The following is a 19,553-nucleotide window of genomic DNA, read 5'->3' as shown; positions in this document are numbered from 1 at the left end:
CTCCAGAAATTTAACGTGGAATGCACACGTGCTTATTTATTTCATAGTCACTCTACATTTTATTTGATACCTAGACTTGTTTGATATAACTTTAGCTTCGAGACCTATATAGAATTTGAAATTTATAGGATAAAATAAAGTGATTTAAATATCTATTTTTAGTCTAATTAAGAATAACATATTGCAACAAAAGACTTTTAATCTATTCACAGCTCAAACTCTAAAAATTTCTAAAACTAAAAATAACCAACTCTAAATATTTTTGGAACCGGAGTTCTAACAAACTGACACTTATACCCATCTCACCGATATGCATTCATGACAGAGGCTGGTGTCATGGTAGAGAAGGGGAGTGGTCACAAGATGGTGCCACCTGTCAGGTTAATACCACAGAAGAGTGGATATGCGTCCAGCTGAAACGGGTCAGACATGATGACCGGGACGGAGGATTCGGATCCGATAGACAGGGCTCACGAACAAAGAGGAGGGAGTTAAGAAGTGAAATCTGAGGAGGAGAAGAAGTGAAATCTGAGGAGGAGGCAATGTCTTGATCATGTTCTTGAGGGGTCAATAAGGACTCAAAAAGCTGTTATATATCTTCGTCTTGGCTAGTAAATTAAATCTTATATTTTACCATCTTCATGGCTAGTTCTAGTTTGAGGATTCATTGGTCATCACATTTTTTAGAAAATAGAAACTGTTCCGGCATTTACATTAGGGAAGAAGCTAGGTTAATAAAGAAGAAATGTGTTATGAAGTGCAAATGCTAGTCAGAATAGAGCAACAAGAACTGATAGTTGATTTGCCAAGTAGACTGCTCCCTAGACTCAAACAGATGAAGTCCCTTCAGTGCACCATTGGATGATTCGGATTTGAATTTTTGCTCTCGCAGTTTTTTTTTTTTCTATGCGCACGCTCCTTTTGACCGATTTGTACACACGTATTAAATGTCTCCTCCATAAGCCCATAATTGTGTACTTTATTGACACCATGCCTTTTTTGAGAGGATATATCTGGACGAATACATACAGACGCATATCACATGTACATTTATACAGGTATGTCCATACACAAACTAGAAAGGGATTAAAAAGACTCGAAGCCTCAAGTACACGGAAACGCATAGTACCACTTAACGCGCACAAGTCTACCTTAGCTTAAGCCAAACTCATCCAAGCGATATGGGGAAAATCCCCCGTGCTACCGTCGCGCCGAACACGCGTTCTGTAATTGATACCATACTATCCAAATAAAATTAAAAAAGAACTTCTAATGCGTGTTTTTTTTTTTTGCAAATAGCAAATATATACCTCCTCCATCACAAAGCTACTGCTTTAGCCTTTCTAAGTCACCAGTACAAGTTCAAATGCCGTCGGTCAATTGGTTGCGACTAGTTGGATGTGTCACTGTCACCACTCTCAAAAAAAAAATGAACATGAAAATGAACTTTGGCATTGTATTTTCAGACTTTTCAACCGTCAAAATCACCCTTTCAAATGTCAAAGTCAAGTACTTTCAAGTAGAAATTCAATTTCCGGTTGGGGAAGATCAACTTCTCAAATTTTGTTTTCAATTGGAACATTCGATATGAAAGCGTTGATCTGGAATTCGAGATTTCGATTGGATTATTCCACTTTCTCATTCGTGAAATCAAAACTTCTAACCCAAGATTTTGAGCTTTGATCCAGATTTGGATTTTTCTCCTCCACTTTGGGAGTGTTTAGTTTGCTATATGAAGTTAAATGAGATGCCATCGTTCTGAATGAACGGTATGATCCTGGATGACATATTACAAGTGAGTATGTTTGGTTTGATATATGAAAACATGAGAGTGTTTGATTGGATATATGAGATGAACGTATGAATGTATTTAGTTGCTAAAAAGATAGGCACTATATCTATTTATAATTTAATTCTTTATAATATGATACTTATATAATTATAATTATTAACAAATTATTCTAGTTAGCAGTACTAATATTTACTAATTATAATCAATTATAACTTATGTCACTATTCATCACTAATTATATATATTAATACTTAATTATGACTAATAACATCTAATTGTAACTAATGTATAACTAATTGTTCATACTTATCATTAATTATCACTAAGTATATGTAATTATAGAAGCTGACAAAGCCTGTACAAGTTTGTTCGGCTAATTTCCCCGTATGAGATGGTTCAATATCTTGATAGAATATTCTTAGCATCTGTATCACACTGCTCTGGACGGATTGGTACTGTTCATCCAACCAAACACAGAGATACCAGCATATCCCTCATCACCCTGTACAAGGAACCAAACTCTACCTTAATTTAGCTAGGGTTAAGAACTTCCATGGTCTACCACCTTATTCTCCATCCTTACTTCTTGTCAATGTTGTCAATGACTTTTGTCTCAAGTATTAAGGAAAAGGGTCAACACGGATGGACTAACTTGTTGGTGGCGCGGTGGCTTGAACCTCACCGGCGGTGAGGAGGGCATAAGCCCATTATTCAATTCAAATCCATATTATTCATATCAATGCTCTCATCTTTGTTTAAAAATATCAAAATTCGTTAAAAAATATCAAAATATCAATGCTCTCATCCAGATGGGGTTACTAATGAGAGTACAGCCAGCTTCGTCTTAGCCCCGACTATTATTAGACTATCTTTAGCAGATACTCTAAAAATACATCCCTTATAACACTATTACAGTATCCTTTAACACTATTACAGCATCCTCTAACACTATTACAGTATCACTTATTTTTCTATCTCCAGCAGCTACCACATTTCCTACCTTTCATTACTCTTCTCCTCCGCTCGGACCCACACGCATACTCTGTGAACAATGATACATACTCCTTTTTGCATCAATAAATTTACTGATCCCAGCTACCACCTGCTTCCCCGTAGCATCGGAAAAGGCAACTTTGCCTCCTCCACTGGAGACGGATGCGGGATGGCAAGAGAAGTAAAATCGTCAGCACAATGATACGACCCGCCGATGACGCTCCTACTGGAGTTGGCCTTAGTACCCGATGACATCCAACCGCTCGACCAGTCGTCTCTCAAATTTTGGAGCAAGCAGGGGGTCAATTCCGACTCCGCCCGTAAGAGCATTTTAAATCATGTTCTATTCTTTTTATTTCTTTCTTAATTTTTCTCTTTTTTTTAATTTTTTTATCTCTAACAGCTACCCTTCGAATGGATTTATATATAAAAAGAAATATCATCGAAAAAAATAACCAAGAGAAGAAAAACCTTAAAATGCTGAAAGAAACGGAAATCGTCCGACAAAGAAACCCTTGGATGCTCAAAAACGGTGCCACTCGAACCGGAGTCGTCTATTCGTCTCTGCCGCCGCCGCGAACCTCCCGAGCAGAAGAGTTCTTGCTTCCGCCTCCTCCTGGAACTCCATCCCCCCTGTCCTACTCGAAGTTGGTATATCTTTTCTTGTCTATTCTTCTTCTTTTCCTAATCGGCTCGTGTTCGAATCCGTTTCGAGGTTGAGCCCTTTCCATACACGCCGCGCGGCGCGACTCGCGATCGGAGTCGTCCAAGAACTCTGCTTCCGTTGCGAAATCGTAGGTCGGCGATTCGGCAAGTTATATATCGGGACCGATCTCGGCGTTTCGGCTGCTTGGGATTTCTCGGCATCGGTGAGAGGACGAGTCCAAGAACTTGATCCAAGAACAGAGGGGAGAGGAGAAGAGGAGGCGGCGGCCGCGGCGGCAAGGGCACGCGGCAGCGAGCAATGAGGATAAAGAAAGGGAGCCACGTGGAGGTGTGGACGCATGAGACGGCGTCGCCGGTCGGTGCGTGGCGCGGCGGCGAGGTGCAGTGGGGCAACGGCCACTCGTACATCCTGCGGTGGCACGATGGTGCGCCGGACTCCGGGCGTATCTCGAGGAAGATCGTCCGTCCGCGCCCGCCGCCTGCCCCGGTGCCAGGCGACCTGGACGCCGGGGACATGGTGGAGGTGTTCGACGAAGACGACTACCTCTGGAAGTGCGCCGAGGTCGTGCGCGCTGGTGGCGACGGCGGCGGTGAGTTCCGCGTCAAGATTGTCGGCTCGGCCAAGGTCCTGATGGTGCCTCCGCACAGGCTCCGCGTCCGTCAGGTGCTCAGGGACGACGACGTCTGGGTCGTTCTCCACAAGGTAAGGCCAGCGCCATCGCCTTCTCTTCCTCCTCACGCGCGCAGTAGGTTCCATTACACTTGCAGAACTAGTCCCCTGACACCTCGCCGTGGCTCTTTGCCTCAGGACAACCAGATCGCCGTGGCGAGCTCGATGCCGTTGCGCGCCAATGGTGGAAGAATTGGCATCGGCGAAGGCAACGGCGGCCTGAAGCCCGTCGCGCCAGGCTTCAAACTGTTCAATCAGAAGAGGAGCCTCTGCATGCTGGATGCCAAGATGATCGGCAACGGCATGAGGTTTGAGGATAACAGCAAGAGGCTGTGTGTCAAGGAAGAGCCCAGATTAGAAATAGAGGTGATCGAAGTACACCCAAACGTGTGCTTGGACAAGCAGGATGAGATGAGCAGTGAAGATTGTGACGTGGTTGGAACAGGCAGTAACAGTAATGATGAACACCACCACCACCACCAGCAGCACAAGGAGGAGGAGGAGGACAGCGACGACGACAGTGAGTCCGATTCATCCTCGGGTGGCAGCAGCAGTAGCAGCGACAGCAGAACCAGGAGCGGCGACGCCGGCGATCGCCCGGCGTCTCCCGCAAGCAGGCCCCGTGACGTTCAGAAGGTCGATCAGCCGCGAGACCGCAAGAGAGACCACTGTGACGACACAGCTGAATCTCGTGAGATTGTGGGAGCGAACCAGAACGATGAGAAGTGGACGGTGGTGGCACCGCAAGGACAAATCCATCGTCTGGAGATGGAGGCCTACACTGCTCTGACGAAGGCGTTCCATGCGTCCGGCGTCGCGCTGAGCTGGGAGAAGGCTGAGCTGCTCACTGACCTTCGCGTGCATCTCCACATCTCCAACGATGAGCACCTGCAGGTGATCAACGAGGTCTTGAACCGCAAGGGGAGATTCAGACGACCTGGCAACTTTTGAGTATTGAAGGATCACCATGCATCTTCACTCGCATCTTGTATGTCTGTTTCTGTAGTTATAGGTATCTTGCTTGAGAGATTGATCAGGGCCTTGAATTTATAGCTTCCAGTTTTTAAATGAAGGAACTAAAATTGATTCAGTTGTTCTGTTGGAATTTCAAATGTTCTATTGAAAGTAAGTAGCTTTGGGGCACTATTTTTTGACGTGCCTTTGCAATTGCGTTTTTGTTCTATGATATATATTCTGGTGCATGAGCATGATCATGATAAACTATAAAGAGGATAATTTGTAGGAATTTGAAAAGAAAGACGTACATTTCTAGTAGGAAAAGATAAAGTTCCTGCACATAAAATGAGCACCCAACTTGGTTTTTACAAACAAAACAGGCCTGATTGCAGAGCTTGTCACAATTTTCCCCCCAATCTTTGGATGGGATTTGTGTAATATGGATCTAGACAGCTAAGTATTTCAGGTATGCATGCGTGATAGGAATAAAGTAGACACAGATGTTGTTCAAACGCTCTCCAATCTTGGTTGATATCTTTGCATGTGTGTACAATTACAGGCCGTATCTCCTGCATGCTAACTGTTTGATCGCAATTTTCAAATTTCCATCCCGACTTCATAAGGTGAAGCCACAAGGTGAATTGGTTGGTTCTCTGTGCCGATGAGCCAACAGTCTGCCATGTCTAGCTCCTCTGGCCGCATTCCATCTGGAAGGCTCCAGTTGAAGTAGAAAAGGAGCCGTGCGACGATGAGCTCCAGGGTACCCGAATGGCGAGTACTCAAATTGTGTGCCTTTGTAGTCCGCCATACTGTTGTCAAACATCTCTGGCTTGAACTCCTCGGTGTTGTCCCAGTACTGCGGGGGCTCCTTGCGATCGCCCATGAGTTGACGATCACCCGGCTGCCCTTGGCCACCTCGAACGCACCGACATCGCAGGTCTCTCAGCACAGACGAGGAAGAAGAAGCGGGAGGGGCGGGTGCAGCCTCAGAGTCTCCATGATCACCATCCTCGTGTAGTACAGCTCGTCCATCTGGGACTCATGGTAGTAAGGGCTTCTGTTCTTGAATGCTCGCCGCACCTCCGTTTGCGCCTTTGTCATTGCGTTTGGGTTCCTCATCAGCTCTGCCATGACCCACTCAGCGGTTGAGGAACCCGTCTCCACCCCTCTTGTGAATAAATCCTGAACCAAATTGACATAAACAACAAAAAGATAGGTTACAAAATGGATAAGAAATATATATATTGAAGCACTCTACCGCTTTCGGTTAACAATTTCATGTTAAAAAAGATGAAATGCAACAGTTTGAGCTAAATTGATGATCAGTTGCATATCCAAGACCACATTTTATGAATTCTTGTGACCAAAGTAGAGTAGCATTTACCAGAATGATTGCCTTAATGTTTGTGGTGTTGAAGGGAAACTAGAACTCCCCCTCATCAGGGATCCTCGGCTTGACGCTCAGAAGGTCGTCTTCTGCTCCAACATTCTTTGCCTTCCTTTCCTTCCGCCGCGCCTCGCACTCAGCAATGATCTTATCGAACACACCGTCGAGCTGCCGGCGCGCCCTCCGTAGCCGGCGTTTCGTCCCGGTGACGACGTCCACGAACCGTAGCGACAGGAAGAGGTCCAAGACGCAGAACCCCGAGATGTTGCTTATCACCTCGGAGATGGCCGATAGGAACTGCTCCATGAGCTCGCGGTCGCCGAACGCCGCCATCCCGGTGATGGAGCTCGCGCACGACACGAGCATCTCGCCGAGGTTCACGCGCTCTCCTCCGGGGGAGCAGGAGCGGCAGACCACCTTCCTGACGAGAGACATGGCCTCGCTGTCCCTGATGGGCGCGAACCGCCTCACCTTGCAGGCGCTGAGGAGCGCGAGCGCGCAGAGTTGCGCAGCGCCCGCCAGTAGGCGCCGTAGGCGCGAAGGTGACGTCGAGGTTGCCGTAGCAGATCTCCGCGCGAGCAGGCTCGGCCGCGACGCGAAGCTGAGGTCGTTCTCCTGGAGCACCTCCCGCGCCGCTGCCGGGGAGGAGACCACGACGGTGTCGACCTGCCCCAGCCGCGAGTACATCGCCGGGCCATGCTTCTCGGCCAGGTATACAAACGAACCAGATATTCTATAATATATTGTCAATTGCTATAAAATCAACATCATATTAAGAGTAATTTGGAATTAAGAGTAATTTAGAATACAAATATATTGAAACAAAGTTTGTATATTGAACATGTATATAATTTAACTAATTGTTAGTAAAAAATTATAAAATTTGATTTTTTTCGAAACAAAATACAGATCGGAGAAAGTAGAGGCTGTCCTTTTTGCTATTAGCACCATTCAAATTCAATAAAGTTTGTATATTGAACATGTATATAATTTAACTAATTGTTAGTTAAAATTATAAAGTTTGATTTTTTCGAAACAAAATACACAACGGAAAAAGTAGAGGCTGTCCTTTTTGCTATTAGCATTATTCAAAGACAGTGTTAACCTTGTAAGCTAATCTGGTCAGTTTTGGTCCACTACCATGTTTTAGTTTTTCTTCAACAATGACATGGACTTGCTACAATTGTAAATTCACGCCGTGCATAAGTTTCCTCATCTCAGATCAGGTAACACAAGTCCGCAGGCTGCCTATGCCTACACGGCCTTTTTAGAGTACAGGAACCGTGTCTCTAAATTTAGTCCAAATTCACATCCAAACCGACAGGACGGTAGTTGCGACATAAGATTGGACAACTATGTGCAGCGAATAACTTGAAAATTAGAGTAAAGCAAAGCATCATCCAACACACGGACAGACCATTAATAGTGCATATATACCAACTGAAGCAAGTTCATACCATCTACTGGAACCCAATGAGTACTGATCTGGAAAACGTTGATAAAAGCCCATACAGGCCGCTACGAAAACTTCATCCCAAAGTGCATAGGACTCCTTAGGACACGAGAGTGCAAAACAAGACTCATTATGCGACGATGTAAAGCAGCACAATATAGCATCTACTCGATTAGGTCGTCATCGTCATCTGGTAATGGTTGGGCTGCAGCCGCTGCCAGCTCAGCTTCATGCCTGCAAAAAACGAAGCAATAAAAAATTGAGCAGCAATGAAGATGGTTACAAAGTACAGTTCTTATGGTAGAATACTTACTGCTGCTGCGCAACCATATCAATTGTGACATCTGGGGGAGCGAGAGCAGGGCTTTCAACAAAGTGGAGATTGGCATCACTGGCACATCAAAAAGTAAGTTGGTTAATCCAAGTCCAGTAAATAGATTGCTGAAGAACAAAGTAGATTGAAACCCTCACCCAGCAAGCTTCCTGGCAAGGTACAAGAAAGGCTTCTCAAAGTTGTAGTTGCTCTTAGCTGAGACCTCATAGTACTGCAGGTTCTTCTTCCTGTGGAACGTCACCTGCTTCGCTTTGACCTGCCTGTTCTTCACATCAACCTTGTTCCCACAAAGCACGATTGGAATGTTTTCACAGACCCTGTATCAAGAAAGCTTAATCTTTAGTATTTCTTCATCAGGTTATACGTCTAAACCATTTGTTCAGACAGGTTCTTTATCTACCTGCATAAATCACGGTGCCAAGTTGGAACATTCTTGTATGTCAGCCGTGAAGTTACATCGAACATAATAATACCACACTGGCCATGGATGCTGCAAAGAATAAAATTACAGTTATTACAACATAAAGGAAACTTATGGGGTATCTTATCTTATGCAACATAATACAGTAATGTGCTCAAGTACAACAACAAACAAGTCGAATATATGTTAACTAGAGGATGAAGCTAAGAAATAAAAAGAGACTATTGCGAAAAAACACAGATTGTTACTGTGAAGTAATAGCAAGATTTATAAGGAGACACACGTCAAAATCCTCAAAGCAGTGATGTTCAACCCCACGATCAGAGATATGCAGATGCAGATCACAGGTTAGGTGCTCTTGTCCAGCACTTTGTAAGTTACTATAAGTCAATACTAAAACAAACAATCAAGTGTAAATTCAAAACCAAATAGGTGATCACTCTCAATTAGAAATAGCATAAAGCATTAAAATAAAATCTTGGACCAATAGAATCTGACAACACAAAAGGGCGTACAGTGGAAGTAATTACAAGCACACAAGGTTGAATTAAACAAAAGAGGTAAGAAACACCAGTGCTTGTCAATAATAACCTAAAAAAAACTTGGATATCTCTACCAGAAAGAAACATACTAACATGTATCAGCTAAGTAACTGTAACACACGCCTTGATTTAAATCTGATATTTGGAAGCATCCATAAGATGTCAACGGTTACAGGTCTTACTACATAGATAAGAGCAGATCCGATATTTACAGTTAAAGAATGGTCTAATATGTTGTTTATTTAGCACATAAACATGAGCAACAAACTTCATCCAGATTTTTCACTCATGTATCCATGAAAAGATATTTAGGTTACCTCATACCAATTACTAAGTAATATCAAGACAAGTCAGCAACAATCATTAAATAATTGTGTCAATAAGTTCTGAATCGACATTGCTGCTCCTCAATACTTACTAGTATCCATCCCTGAGCCCACCAAACTTCTCCTGCCCTGCAGTGTCCCAGCAATAGAAGCGGATTTTCCCGCAGTTGGTGAAGAAGTCCAATGGATGGACCTCAACACCAATGGTAGCTGCACCAACCACGATCAAATTAGTTACAGGAGCACACAAGCGCACATCGGCATACATGATTCACGCATCTAAAAATAAAATAGATACTCACGCTCATACTTCTTCTCGAACTCGCCAGTCAGATGCCTCTTCACGAAGGTTGTCTTGCCTACAACAAATAAAGATGATTGCTTTAAACACAGAATAGCCAAAAGAGGGGGGGGGGGGGGGGCATTCGCATGTCCGCGAATAAAATAAGAGACAAAGCCTCCAAATCAATCGCTAAAACACTTGTGCTAACACATTCGCATCTAAACACAAACAAATGTCTTCACGAATTCGCATCAAACTAAATTAGTTGCCCCTCCTCCCTCCGTCCCTTGATCGGGCGCCGCGTAAAACTACGAGACAATCTCGCAACCAGCAATTTTATCGGAAAGAGATCGCGCGACTCAGCGACTTACCGGTGCCGCCGTCGCCGACGATGACGAGCTTGAAGCTGGGGTAGTCCACCGTCTGCTGATTCGGGAGCGCCTGACAAAAAAACAAAGACAACGATGAAGAATGTGATGAAGGAGATCGAGTTCTGATCACGCCAAATGAGCAGCGGCGGGGTAGGGGAGAGGGCTATCACCATCGGCGGCGGCTTCTTCCTGGCGAGGGAGACGGGGACGGGGACGAGACGAGACGAGACGAGACCTGAGGTTGGTTTCGAATCGAGGTGGCGAGATGGAAGGGGAGACGAGATCGGTTGGAGGATTTTATGGGCGGCGGAAAACCCTAGTAATTTTCTCCGAATTTGTGTGTGGACTGCGATTATTCCCAGATTTTATTTTTGTAGTTTTATTTACACGCCGTTTTTTTGTTTTTCTTCCCAAGTTAATTATTTCCAATTATGTACGGTAACTCCCTAAAAAATGTCACAGCTTACTTTGAAAAAGGAAAGCATTGTTTGCCACTTTATAGGTTGCTTAATTCAGATTTTTGCTACGTTATTTTTTTGGACAAAATTCCTTCGTTTTCCTTTTTTTTATTTTTTGCCCCAAAAGATGACCCTATGCCTCCAGTCGGTTTGGAGCTTTCGATTGGAGGATAGGAACAAATTGTATTATTTTGGTTTTGCACCTAGGCAATGCTATAGATCAAAATCCAGAGAAGATTTATGACTCTTAGCAGCGAGAAGAAGAAAAAGATTACAGCGAGGATTCTCTTGTATCTGAAAAGTTGATCATTCTTTTCCTACGATCGTCTTAAGTGTTGTTTTGGGACCTCCCATAAGCCGAATAGGGGCGCCGCTCCAGCCCACGGGCAAAATTCCCGTAACCCCAAATCAGACCTCTTTGTGCCGCCACCAGCCAGCCCTAGAACGAAGCATCCTTCTCGTTCACCTCATCGCCGACGCCTCCATTGATCGTTGTGAGGATGCCTCATTGGTAAGCGTGGCATAGTTCGATCTGGAATTCAAAACATGGTTGTTTTGGATGGACTAGCAATGCATATCTGGATCCTGAAATGCCAGAACCTGCCCAAAATAAGGTGAAGATATTTTTTGAAGCGTGTTTCAAGGCTAGATGTCGTGTACAAAAGCATCAAGACATGTTCGATGAAGGATTTAAAATTTCGTTTGAAAACCAAAATGCAGAGGTCGATGATTTCACAAAATTTAGTGAGAATTCAGCCGAATTCACTTGGTCAAATTGGTTTGACCACGCAAAAAACGATTGAATTGGCTGAGCAAAAATCGACCGAATTCAACCAGAAATCGACGCATTTTTTGGTTTACCGACATATTTTCCGCATTGACCACATTTTGATCGAATTAGTCAAAAACCGTTCGAATTTCTCGATTTACCAAGAGCATTTGTTGAATTTCGATAAAGTTAAAAAACAAAAAATATCATAAAAATCACAAAAAAATAAAAAAAAAATAGAAACAAATATGGCATAATATTTGCTATATTTTGTTTAATCTCTACCATCTACTCCACGGATACATCATACATAAATTGTCATTCCATTGTAAATCCTTTTCTATTCATGAATGTCAAATTTCAATTTCTATTTTGTATGATTTGGTATGTGTGGTTTGGAATTATTTTTTGCTAATTCAAAAATCATGAAACCAATTTCTATGTAAAAAAAGAAATATGACATAAAAAAATTCATTACAGACTTTATCGCTCACCCCATCCAGTGGGTCGAAATAGGCCGTTTGCACTGTGCATTCTGTTCGTTTTGACCTTTTCAATTTTTTCAATCAATCAATGTTTGAGCATAAATTCTTGGTGCAAACGGTTTTTTTTTAAAAAAAATCACATATGGTCTTAGAATTGTCTCTATTTTTTATGAAATTTTTTATTTTAGTCAAATTTGATTTGAATTAAAATATGAATTTCGGTCCCGTTACAAAACCGGACTGCACCAAATTGGCCGAATTTTGCGGTTTTCAACTAGTTTTTTGTCGAATTTGCAAACCCGTGTTCTATGCCAAGCTATTATCGTCGTAATTTTACTATGTTCTGCATTAGAAAGAATTAATTAGTGGCCAAGAAAAATCGTACTACAAATAGAAGAGTGTGGGACACGAGAGCAAAGGGATTTTTCATCGCCCCCATGTCGTTCCTGGGGGGCAATGGGGCTACATCCCTCCGAGGGGGTGGCGGTAGCCAAAGGCGGCGCATACTATGGTGACGATCGGACCTGCTCAGGGATAGCTGGATCCGCTCGGTGATGGCTTGATCCAGGCGACAGTGGCGGCAACTAAGCAGCGATGGCGGTTGGTTCCGCACGGGGATGTTTGGATTCGGGGTGACGGAGGTTAAGTAGGGCGACGATGGTGGAGCTAGGGACGACGAGCATGCGTGGGTGACGACGGCCATGCGAGGGCGACGATGGTGCAGCGGGCAGCAGCTGCACGTGCTAGAAGGTGATGGAGGAGATTATTGTGAGCGGCCGCTAGACGGGCGAGGAGGAGGCGACGACTCATTGGCGCATGCGAGCGGCAGTGGCTGCGCGAGGGTAGACGGCGTGCAGGCAGCCACCGCAAGCGCTAGGTGCTGACAGCCGTGCGTGACGTCCTAAGGGCGCCACGGAGGCGACTGTGCAATGGCTAGACAACATGGAGGGGTGCGATGGGGGTGACCATAGGGCTCGGCAACCTACGATTAGGTCCTTTGTCACGATGCATGCCGACGGAGGCCAGTTGGTGTTCAACATGGACGCAAGATGTTTAGGGGTGTGGGGTGCTTCAGGCGAAAGCCTAGCTTGGACCTGCCAATGCTAGTGACGACGATAGGCGTTGTTAACCTTCTTGGACGCCTCGCTATGAGATTCCTGTTTTCCCCCACCCCGAGAGGATCCTCTGGGTGAAAATCTGATCTCTTTCGAGATCTGGCAATGACGGCTTCTTTGACGGCATGTCCTTTATGGAGGCATTGCCTTGGAGCTCCTTGACCTGCGCTTTCGGGGATTGACATTGAGATTTGCGGTGATGAGGATACGGACCTAGGGTGATGATGAAGCTTCCTCCTCCTTGGAGTTGCGCTTCATGCTTCACGGCGGGCGGCTGACAAGCTTGGTTGACTGTGTTGGTGTGGAGTCGGAGATGCTACGTTGTTGGAGTGCGATGAAACTTGGCAATGATGACACACAATGCGCTCTTTCTCGAGGTTGTTTCAGTGGTAGCTATGTGCGTGGGTGCATCGACAATGAGGCATAGGCTGAGGATCGTCGTGAGAAGTTGAAGCTACTGTGTTGCTATTGCGATGTGCTTGGCAACGATAATTTATGTCGGACTCTGTCATCTGTAAATTGAGTGGTGCTGAGCCTTGAGTCTTAGCTACGCGGTTGTATGGTTTTCGAGCCCGGCTTTCCTCATAAACTAGATCAACTTTATTTTTTTTGAATTACAGGAACTCCTTATCCTTTTCTAAGGTTCTTCGAAGAAAATAGAAATAATTAGTTCAAGGCTGAAAGGAAAACAGTAGCATTTGACCATTGACTAGCAGTAGCATTGTAATATGCGGAATCAATCCAGTATATAGCAATCTAAAAAAATATAAAAGACAAATAACAAAAGATTGAATACATTTTTATAATATATGGAAGATAAATATTAAATGTCTAGATATAGAAGATAAATAATAAGAGATTAAATGTATTTTTGAAAAGAGAAACGATGTTTATAATGGAAGATTAAATGTATTTTTTGGAAAGAGAAACGATGTTCAACTTTGCACGATGAGTATTTGATCAATTTAGGTGTACAGTAGAGATCGTCTAAATTTATTATAACCAGTGAATTATAAAGTAATATAGATATAGATTGGGTATCACCTTTCAGTTTGGCTTCTCAGGTACAGACTTTAACCCTCGAGCCAAACCGCCACCTCTTCTTCACAAGAAAACACCAAACACCACACGCCGCCGAAGGTACAGCTGCAGAGCACGCACACATATGCCAGCAAGGCGCAAGCACACCAAACCAAAACGCCTACCAATACTAACCACACGCCCATATTACATCGCGGCGTACGCACAGAGCACGCGTTCCACGACGCGACACACGTACGCTGCGCGTGCACGTGAGGCGACGGCCTTACAGCAGCCGGCGGCCAGCGGGCTTCTTACGTACGCTGACGAGGGAGGCGTCGTCAATGACGGGGCCGCAGAGCGTGCCGTCGGCCTTCATGTGGTAGAAGGTGCTCTGGAACACGACGCGGGTGCTGTTGGCGATGGCCGTGAAGTCCAGCACGGCACGCTTGTACCCTCCGGTGCCCTTGGACTCGTACGGCACCTTCACGGTGGCGCGCGCCGCGTAGGCCTCGGCGATCATCGACCCGGCGCAGCCGTCGGCGGCGTCGCCCACGGCAAAGGACAGGCGGTAGCTCCACCCGGGCACGGTGCGCACCTCCTGCACCAGCGCGCTCTCCCTGCCGCCCACCAGCTCCACTGCGCGCGCCCCCTGCGGCACGGCGAAGTGCGCCGAGTCCACGTACTTGACGGCCTTGGACGACACGATCATCCAGGCCGGGAGCGGCGAGTGGTCGTCCTCGATGTTGGGCGGCACGAGCACGCCCCACGACGAGTTGGGCAGGAAGTAGGGGCCCTCCTCGAAGCCGCCGTTCTTGAGCATGTTCCCCCTGACGAGCGGCGGCGGGTACAGCGCCCGGACGGCGACGGCGTCGATGAGCGGGCCGCAGGCCGGGTCCTCCTCGACGCCCGGGTTGTGGATGACGAGCGTGACGACGTCGAGTTTGGCCTTGAACGCCCAGGCGTACGAGTCCCAGCCGTTGCTGCCGTATATGGTCTGCATGGGGAGCACGCCCCACTCGGGGCTGACCGACACGTTGAGGCGCTCGGCCTGCGCGCAGGTGCGCGCCGCGCTGAAGGTGATGGCGTAGTAGGAGCCGCGCGTGACGGCGAGCCGCTGGCGGATGGAGGCCTCGTTGCCCAGGCGCACGGCGTACGCGCCCTGCGGCACCACGAGGAGCATGTCGCCCTGCTTGTGCCCGGACTCGATGTACTCCACGAAGCCGGACGTCTCCCACTGCGGGATGGCGCGCGCGCCCATCACCACCGTGCCGTTCACCAGCTGCGACTTGGGCGGGCCCTCCTCGAAGTTGCCGTTCGGAAGAAGCCCTGCATCCATCCATGCATGCAAGCTCGATCGGTTAATTTACTACTAGACCGGTCGAACTGATCAAGTTCATATGCGGATGCAGCTGAGAAACTTCAGATCCCTCGATTTCTGATGCGACTTATCATGTACAAATTAATTCACCATGCAGGTTCGTAGAGACGCGATTTTGGCAGCACAAGGTGAACCAAAGAGGTAAGCAGCCGTAGGTTGCGGGCTGGTGATTGCAGATGGAGCTGAAAAGAGAGCTACTTGCGGACACCAGGCAGGGCTGCCTCTCTTGTTCATTACGAGTCGTAATCGTGTAACTGTAACCGACAGTCTACAGAGCTGACAGGGTGCACGTTAGCATGCTAGCTTAGCTACTGTGGGTCTGTGGCTGTTTGTGTGTGTATGACCAAAAGTCTGTTGGTTCTGCAGCAGCGTCGGTCGGGGCCCAGACGATGCATTCACGGCTACTCCATCTAACACATGGAGAGATGTGCACACGCATGAGCAGTGACAAATGTAGAATGAATTGTTAAGAGGACTATCTTCTTCTTTCTCCTCAAGAGCAACTCTAACCGGTTTGTTATCTAGCTCGTCATCGCCAAAAATAACAAGTCAGCACAAAAAACGGTCTCTAATCCATTCTCCAACTGTCTCCTCATTTTTGCTCGCTGCTATCAGCTCTGCCTTGATTGCTAGATGTGGCAAGCGGGAGAGGCTCGTTATCGGTGGACGATGACATGAACTGATGTGAACAGTAATCAGCCACTCCAATTTCTCTTTGCATCTCCTCTATACAAAACAATAGTCTTTATTACTTCAAAAATTCTAGAATTTTTTTTACGTGTTCTATAATCCATATACAATCTATTTTAATTAAATTCATCCAAAATCTAATATAGAATTTAAACTAAAATTATCTAAAAAGACCATTTTTATAACTTCTAGTAATTGTTAGGATCTCAAATAAATTCTTAAAAATATAAAAAAAATCACTAATATTCTTATTATGTGATAACCGTTGTAAATATTTTTATTTATATGATACTAATAAAATATAGGTGAGTAAAATTTAAGAAGCGAGATTTAGAGAGTTGATTGGAGCATGTAGAGAAATAAAGAAGGAATTTTTTAAAGATGCTTTTATATAAAAATAAGGAACATGTTTTAAAGAATCAGTTAAAAGTACTCCAAACCTCTCTTTTTCTTACTTTCCCTCTTCTTTTGTCTTCTATCTCGATGCAACCGAACAAAGGCCAAATCAAAGGCCGGCTAATATTTTTCCCCTTCGAGATTAACACTGGATAATACTGCTGCGAGTCGTAGTCTAGTGCAGTGATGGTACGATCTGTCCCTTTTTTAAATTGGCCCTTTGGCCGGACGGTGGTGGACATGTGTATTCAGTACCAGGGTGGCAGAATCCTCGACCGACCAACATGCGATGGTTAGACTGGTTATTAGGCGGGAGCAGCGGATGCATGCGTACCATCTGAGCTGCATGTGGGTGTATGTGGCCCTGAGCCGGGCAAACAGTGCGTGCATGGCCCTCTAATAATCAAATCATGAGCGTTGATGCATGCATGATCGGTCCACGACAGCGACCAGGATATCATTTTGTCGACATGCAATGGCTACGCTCGCCTGCTTTTGGAAGGTTCAGATCTAACCAGACCATTAATCGCGTGCATGATGATGAAAACGAAACTATTTAACCTGCAGAACTGGAGCTGGTGTATGCATGGGTGGTAGACCGATCGATCGGTCAACGGTCAGACACCGATCGACCTGCATCGATTGATCATTATACAGTTCCATTGAACTGCTGTAGCAGCAGTAGCATGGCAGGTAATAGAGTAATTAGCAACTCAACATTCATGGACCAGTTCATGCGTACTCCCTGCGTCAGCCAAGCACGTACGTATACGCATACTTACTGGAGGGTTGGTTATGGTAGAAAAATAACAAGCTCTTATTTATTTTGTTATGCGATGAACTGAACACATTGAAGACGGACAATCTGATAGTGCCACGGAACCATGGAACTCTGAGCGGCACCGGCACCCATCTAGCTTCAGCAATTCACTAGGATATGAAGGCAAATTTTATTGTTTCCATCGGCTCAGAAAATATGGCAGCAGCACTAGCACGGGCGCACGGCTCGCTAGTCGGTCGTAGCGTTTTCAAGAAGACAGGACTTGGAAGTTGGAATATATCAAACTAGCAGTGGAGCAAGAACTGAATAGCAGCATAACGGAGACGTTAATTCGAGAGGTAAGCTAGCTCTCACCGTCGGTGACGACAGCGGCGGCGTGCGCCGCCGCGCAGACGAGCAGCAACAGCGCGACGCGGCGCATCGTGCTATGGTCCTCTGCCTTGTCCTTCTTCCTCTCAAGAATCCTCCCTAGCCTCCTCTCCTGCTGCTTCAGCTCGAGCTTTTTGGACACTGGGACTGGACGACGAGCAGAGCAGCGGGCGCGGGGCGCACTTTATAGAGCAAGCCCGCGGCTAAACGGCCTCGAGGCTGGCAATTAATAGCGGGATTGCCACTGCGCGCTCGATCCGGGGCGGTCAAACGCGCGCCGTACGCGTGTCCCGCGTGGGGTCCGAACGGACGGACGCGCCGGACCGGCGGCGCCTCCCGGTTTGGAGCCCTGACGAAATGGCGGTTCCGCCCTCGTGGGGGCAGCCCCTGCGTGCGGTCACATGGCCCTCTTGCCGATCGCGGTCGCGTGGCCACTTGCTAGTTCCCACATGCACGAGCGCTGCTCGGCTTTCGGCTGGGCCGCACGATCCCGGTGCGCCGGTGGTCAGAGGGGCTATTCTCGTCATTTAGGGGGTTCGGCCTCGTCGGCTGAAGCCTTGAACGCGTTTTGGCACTCCCTGGACCGCGCGCAGTGAATGCTCATCATGGTCATGAGATTGCGATATGATAGCACGTATGGATGCAGGTGAACCAGGACGAAATCCGGCAGGATGCTGGTTAAATTCACGTTCCCGAAGCTCATGCTCCCCTTACGTACACGGGCCTCTCCTACGTGGCATGAATGCATGCTGTGTACGACAAGGTGTGAGATAGATCTCCAACTTCATCAAGCATACGTGGGCGTATGGGATGTTCCGATGAGAACAGCTACGCAAGAATGTTTTTTAACGAATCGGTAGAAGAGTTACCTATCATATTAAAAAGAGATGATTAATTAAAGCAAACTACTATTAGAACACCACCAACGCCTCTGGTGGTAACACCACATAACAACTAAACTATCTAAGAGGAATGATACGTGAAACTACAATAACTGGATAATGCAGGATATGTCAAGTCCTAGACGGCTAGCAATGAAACCCCCGCCACAATGTCATAAAAGGTGTGACCATCCAAACGCACGAAGGACTCAAGGAGATTCGACGGAAGTAGCTCCTTAAGGCTATCTAGGCAAGCCCCTAAAATATCTTCATCCAACTCTATCCCTTTGAATGATGTCCGATCTCTTCAGCACATTTAGATCAAACTGTCTCACCCTAGATTTAGCTAGGCGAGCCACTTTACGAGAGGTCTTTTGCAGAGGCGGCTTGACTCGTGAGGCATGGAAGAGTAGTCACCCGCCTCAAAGGCACCATCAACAATGTTGATCTTGTCCAAACTCCAAAGGACATCCATTAAGAACCAGAGTGTTCACAGGTGAGAAAAACTAGGAAGCATCCTCCCAGAGTCCCTGAGCACCCACACAAGGATCCTCAAGAGGGACCTTAGCTTGCAACATCGAAGATTGCTCGGAAGAATGTTCCTTTTGATGAAGGTCAGTCAACAGCTCCTTAGTATGGGAGGCATCCTCCTACTGCTCTTGACCTTGAGAAGAGCAACTATCCACCTCATGACCATTCATAAGAGTGTAGTCTGTGTCCAAAGCCTTTACATCAGTAGACAAAGAGACCACAGATGGAGTGAACAAGGAGCTCCTTCTTGAAGCTTCATGTTGTCTTCACATAGATCCTCAAGAGAGGCCTTGACTTGATGCGACGATCGAAAGCCCACCTTGCTAGTGCAAGAGGGGGAGTAAGATCCCGACGTGGTGAGATCAACCACACCTTCACCTACAATTATGTTGGAGAAAACCCCCATCATAAGCCTATCGCCCCTATACCAGGGCAACATTCAGGATCCCTACCGTTCAACCCATCTGGCACAGCAGCAGAGA

The 19,553-nt window shown here is 46.2% G+C and overlaps 3 protein-coding genes and 1 pseudogene across 3 annotated transcripts; 1 reads left to right on the top strand and 3 right to left on the bottom strand.

Annotated features, from left to right (window-relative positions):
* The first annotated feature begins 3,314 nt into the window (after positions 1–3,314).
* LOC133909978 (uncharacterized) lies at positions 3,315–5,288 on the top strand. Its single transcript, XM_062352503.1, has 2 exons — positions 3,315–4,154; positions 4,260–5,288. The coding sequence occupies exons 1-2, from the start codon at positions 3,750–3,752 to the stop codon at positions 5,070–5,072; spliced, it is 1,218 nt and encodes a 405-aa protein (XP_062208487.1). The 5' UTR covers positions 3,315–3,749; the 3' UTR covers positions 5,073–5,288.
* Positions 5,289–5,393: 105 nt separating this feature from the next.
* Positions 5,394–7,212, bottom strand: LOC133907077 (cytochrome P450 99A2-like; annotated as a pseudogene).
* Positions 7,213–7,879: 667 nt separating this feature from the next.
* On the bottom strand, positions 7,880–10,531 carry LOC133907088 (GTP-binding nuclear protein Ran-1). The gene is made up of 8 exons (XM_062349111.1): positions 10,366–10,531; positions 10,196–10,265; positions 9,844–9,900; positions 9,634–9,751; positions 8,653–8,742; positions 8,390–8,569; positions 8,232–8,309; positions 7,880–8,152 (listed from the first exon to the last, which is right to left on the bottom strand). The coding sequence occupies exons 1-8, from the start codon at positions 10,366–10,368 to the stop codon at positions 8,083–8,085; spliced, it is 666 nt and encodes a 221-aa protein (XP_062205095.1). The 5' UTR covers positions 10,369–10,531; the 3' UTR covers positions 7,880–8,082.
* Positions 10,532–13,994: 3,463 nt separating this feature from the next.
* Positions 13,995–17,833, bottom strand: LOC133907084 (BIIDXI-like protein At5g11420). Its single transcript, XM_062349099.1, has 2 exons — positions 17,645–17,833; positions 13,995–15,371 (listed from the first exon to the last, which is right to left on the bottom strand). The coding sequence occupies exons 1-2, from the start codon at positions 17,709–17,711 to the stop codon at positions 14,329–14,331; spliced, it is 1,110 nt and encodes a 369-aa protein (XP_062205083.1). The 5' UTR covers positions 17,712–17,833; the 3' UTR covers positions 13,995–14,328.
* Positions 17,834–19,553: the final 1,720 nt, after the last annotated feature.

The sequence above is a fragment of the Phragmites australis genome, chromosome 2 (assembly GCF_958298935.1).
Source record: "Phragmites australis chromosome 2, lpPhrAust1.1, whole genome shotgun sequence".
Taxonomy (NCBI): Eukaryota; Viridiplantae; Streptophyta; class Magnoliopsida; order Poales; family Poaceae; genus Phragmites; species Phragmites australis.
Note: the sequence above shows the minus strand (reverse complement) of the source record. Positions and strands in the feature narration are given on the sequence as shown.